At 37.8% G+C, this 5,181-nt stretch overlaps 1 protein-coding gene across 1 annotated transcript; it reads right to left on the reverse strand.

The window, feature by feature from the left end:
* Positions 1-285: 285 nt before the first annotated feature.
* Positions 286-1,343, reverse strand: LOC116048508 (olfactory receptor 52E8-like). The gene has a single exon (XM_031297654.2). It carries the CDS (start codon positions 1,294-1,296, stop codon positions 286-288), a length of 1,011 nt encoding a protein of 336 aa, XP_031153514.2. The 5' UTR covers positions 1,297-1,343.
* Positions 1,344-5,181: the final 3,838 nt, after the last annotated feature.

Consider the following 5,181-nt stretch of genomic DNA (forward strand, 5'->3'; position numbering starts at 1 on the left):
ATTAAAAAGACTAAAAAGAGTTTTAAGAAGTGGTATAAAGTGATTCTGATCTGGCTCCTTGCCAAGAAGAAAAGACTCAGTAAATTTCTAACATAGCATTTTTGTTGGAACAATCAAGAGACCCCTGCTTGAGGATCTCAGGCTGCGTTGGGCTCATAGAGGATTTCATTATTTATAATTACTGTAGGAGCATGCAGTTCTTTAATAGTTAAAAGCAAAGTATAAAAATTGATTCTAAAGCTCACAGGGAAGTAACTTATGACTTGATTGATGATGTATTGTATTTTATCCAGTTGTGCTGCTATTAAATTTCCTAGTAACTAATTTCTTTTTCAAGTGTTCTTTGATATCCTTGGTTTTGAAACAGTATATTAATGGGTTAATAGCAGCAGGTAAAATACTGTACAGCATTACAACAACTATGCGAACTGGGACACTGAATGTAAATCCCACAAAATTTGCCAGGTACACAAAGCATCTTGGCATAAAATAGAGAAATGTGATGAGAATCTGTGGCGAGCAGGTAGACAGAGCTGTCATGCGGCTGCTATTAGAACTGGTCATTCTCATAACTGCAACAATGATGACAAAATAAGAGAAGGTGATAAAACCTAGAGGCAACATCAAACTGAACATGGCCATACCAAATGCAACTACCTGAACTTCACGTACGTTCTCACATCCAAGCACTGTTATTGCTATATGGTCACAAAAGCAATGTGTAATTATATTTGAATTACAATAAGGCAATCTCAAAGTATCTAAAACTATACCCACCATCCATGACATTGGCAAAATCCATGATATTCCACAAAGCACAGAAACAGTGTTATTTGTGAAAAGAGCTGTGTAACGCAGTGGAGCACAAATTGCAACAAAGCGATCAAGGGCCATCACCATCAGGATGAAAGAATGAGACGCCCCCAAAAAATGAACAAAGTACATTTGTACAAAGCATCCATAAAATGAAATAATACTGTCATCAAACCAATATTTTGATATAATCTTTGGGAGAGTAACAGTCCCAAACATTAAGTCAGTTAGTGCTAAGTGGCAAAATATCAGATATGTGGGTTTGTGAAGAGACCTCTCACATTTAACAAACACTAAAATAAAAATATTTCCTACAGCTATAGCCAAGAAGAGAACCAAAAGCAGGGCTGACACAGGTCCATAATACTCCTGTGAAAGTCCAGGAAATCCCAGGATGAAGAAATTTGTAATCCTTGTTACATTAGTGTAGAACATAATCACTTGAATTAACAGTAACAACCTATCAAAAGAAAACACATACATTAAAATAGTTATTAGATGTGACAAGTTGAGGAAAATCTGAAATAACATTGGAGCATTAACAATAGACTTAACTACTCTAACAATTATGCAAACAAAAGTGTTAGTCACTACAGTGTAATTTCATGTTTTCTGTGGAGGATCTAAAGTGTAAATCTTACCTTGTAAAAGTTATAATAGATCTGCCTCCATGGAAGTACTGCCACATCTCACTGTAGTGCCACCTAATATGTAATTAGCATCTTGTTTGAAACGGATATCAATGTTTACTTTCGTAAACAAGTAGATCCCAAATGGTCATGTTCTCAAATGAGTTCCACCCATCTGTGTTAACATGACACATAAAGAGTAGAGTAAATATTATTCAGTTTCCAATCAGGCGCCTTCAGCCATGAAAAATATGCAGCGGCCACTTATTGTGGCAGGTTGTATAAAGATATATTTGACAAGACAACTCAGTTCTTTCAAAACCTTTACTCAGCAGTCTGGTTTGCAAAACACAATATTAAAATTGATTACAAGTAAAGCTTTTGGAAAATTTTGGAATGTATAAAATGGCCCTTTGTTTGCATTGAGTCTGGAGTGCGCCACTGGGAAATTATGGACTCAATTAGACCCGTTTGTAATTATAATCAGTTACCAAGTTCATCCATGAAGTTGATCAATGTTGCATTCAAATGATGCATTACAAACTCATGAGAAAAAAGGAATTGAAATTTGCCGATTAATAGTTTTTGCATTTTCAAAATAGTCTATTATAGTGAGTGTATTGCAGTAGCTATTTTACTCCAGCAGAGGGCAGTGCTGGCTGCAAAGGAAAGATTACTTCAACAGCGAAGCAGAGTGGTTAGCATACGTCACAGTAGCATAAAGTAGAGAAGACACGTTAGAAAAAAGTTTGAGTTATTGGTTCAACGTTTATAGTACCTAAGCTAGAATATGTTACAGGGAGTAACAGGTAGAACTTCCACGGAAGATGTAATGCCTGTGTTATATTTTCTCTGGTGAGTAGCTACTAATGCTAAAGTTAGCTAAATATTAGCCATGCCGTGCTAGCTTAACATAATGGTGAGAAAAGACAAAATGTTTTCTGTACTGAGAAGTTCCTCTGGAAAGAGTTCATGCCCTTTTTTATTTATATTCATTGGATTTCTATCTAACAGGTTTCTTGCTATGAATTTAATATCAATTAAAGCAATACATGGAAAAACACTAGGGAAAACAGTGGCCATGTCACTGTGTAATAATATAATGATATATAATATAACGTTAATATATTATTTATTTGCCAAGTGCATATTTACACACACATGAGGAATGTATCCTCTGCATAGGAGCAGTGGGCAGCCATAGTCTGTCGCCCAGGGACCAACTCCACTTGTAATTCCAGTAGCGTTACCTACATTAAGGGCAATGCAGGAGTTACCTAGCATGTATGTCTTTATAGTGGGAGGAAACTGGAGCTCTCGGAGGAAACCCACACAAACACGAGAGAACATGCTAACTCCACACAGAAAGGCCCTGCCTGAACCCAGGACTCAGCAGTGCCTACATGCTCTGAGGCAGCAATGCACTGATCCACTATTAATATGCTAATGACAGAGTATTACATGTTCAGCAGCATTCTTCTTCTACATCCATGAGAAATCTTATATACATTTATCTTTTGTGGATTTTTGAGAGATATTAGTGCCAGGTTTGCAGCATTTTATTTGATATAGACTAATGTTGGCCTGTTTTTTTTAGCATTTCATGACATTTGAAAGAAAAAGTGGACTGTTCGTTGAAGACATCGTAGATGGACATACAGCAGACGAGCATCTGACCAGCAACCAGATCAACTCCACATCTCGTCCTCATTTCATCAAAGATAAACACTGAGATTTCACCACAGCATTTAAAGAAAAAATAAACACAAGATGAAGCTAATGATGAAGGTGTTGCTGAGGGGCCCTATTATTTTAGTTTATAATTAACTAAAGAGGTGCATACATTTTAACAAACAAATTTGCAATTAAATAAATTGCCACACTCCAGAAAATTGACCTTTCAGGTCACCTGGGAATCTTGGAACCAGGGGCAGTAGTCGGTTTTAGGCCTCATTCAGACTTCCAGCGTCTGCCCCCAGACGGTCCGGCAAAAATGCACATCCATTCATTTTTAAAGGGGGTAACGCATCAAGGCTAGGACGGAGTTTGCCGCAGGAGGGACACTCAAAAAAAAGCAGCGGGCATGCGACAAAAAGTTGAGACCGACTCAACTTTCGGAAAAACGCAACCCCACGTCACGCTGCGGTGGCCAATCATGTAACCATAGATCAGACTTGTTAGTGTGTTTTGAGCTATGGTTTGAGGCGATGTAAGAATCCTGTACAGTAAACAGGAAACATCACTGCCTCTATCGCTGCCACAAGAAAGTTTTAAAACACTATGATGGTACAAATCGAAACACAAGGACTGAACTGCCTGGGAGTTTGTGTAATAGCTGAATGTCTCTTTCTCTCTCTAATGTGAAATAAAGCTGCCTTCAAGTGCAGTCGGAAATGTTGAGGTCTATAAACCATCTGACGGAAAACAGTAATTGTGAAATATAAAGTCTACTTGGGCTACGTTGGGGGGTTATATAACACAACAAGACGTCACACAAATGGCCCTTTTGTTAAGTGACACTCCCACCACCGCACAACCCAGCGGAAAATCACTGGGTCGCTTTTTTTGGTCTGAATGTAGCATAAGTAATGTAGCCTTTGGTGGTGTTTGTGCACATATCACACTGTTGCGTGCAAGGGATTGCTTGAATAAAGTTACTTAGATCAGATATCACTAACAAAATGTTAACACTGTCATCTTACTGGAAAGCCTGATAAGTAATGATTAGCTGATTAGCCTCAGGTGTGGAGCATCACTTACTATAGGCCTAAACCTATTCACAATGTTTGTTTACCTTAAACTTCTGAGTAGAAAACTCCTGCGTCCCGTACATAGAATTTAGCAGCACTGAGCAAACAGGGACGAGGAACAACGTGATATACTCTCATCTCATTCATCTAAAATGCATGATACTTTCCTACGTCAACACTTTCACTAACATTAGGTTGGAGACCTAATTTACCTGTTGAAACTAAAGACTAAAGAAAATGACACCACCCAAACTAGCAGTCAGTCCGACCGGCATTGATATGTTGCTGTTCGTAACACTAGATTTGATTTATCAAAGACGCTAGCAAAGCAACACAGTACAGAAAATAAGCACAGCAGAAACGTCAGATAGGTCAGACCACCGTGTTTAACTACATGGGCTATTTTAAACGTTACAGTTATGACTGAAAATTACAACAGAAATAAAAAAGTTTGCTGATTTCACATATCTCCGCAATTTAGATCAACTGTCATTGTCTGCCATTAGAATTGATTTTTGTGTTAGCATGAGGTCACAGTGATTTGGTCTATTCCAAAAGAAACTCCAAATCTGTGTACAGTAAATCCACACCTGATTCTGTTAGATATTTGTCTGCGTTATTCAGGTTTTTGACAATGGCAAAATGCAATGCGCTTTGTATTTTTGCTTTTAAACTTTTGCAGTTTATTCTGGAGAGTATTACTGCTGTTGCTGAAGACTATAATTCCAGTGGCATGTGTAGTTCCCAGTTAATTAACCCCCAAAAATGAATGCAAAATACACCCTTGTATGTGAGTAAAAGACTTGAGTTATGGTGTCATGGTGACAATTTTGGTCCCAATGTAGAAGTGCCAATTACTTGGCTTAACATGTTTATTAGCAACATTTTGTGGCAATGCAGCAAAATGTAGCAAGTAAAAAAAGGGCAAAAACCATCAAAGAGGCAGTCACGAAACTTTACAATTTATAGTTGACATCAAAATAAAGACG

The sequence above is a fragment of the Sander lucioperca genome, chromosome 5, assembly GCF_008315115.2.
Source record: "Sander lucioperca isolate FBNREF2018 chromosome 5, SLUC_FBN_1.2, whole genome shotgun sequence".
Lineage (NCBI taxonomy): Eukaryota > Metazoa > Chordata > Actinopteri > Perciformes > Percidae > Sander > Sander lucioperca.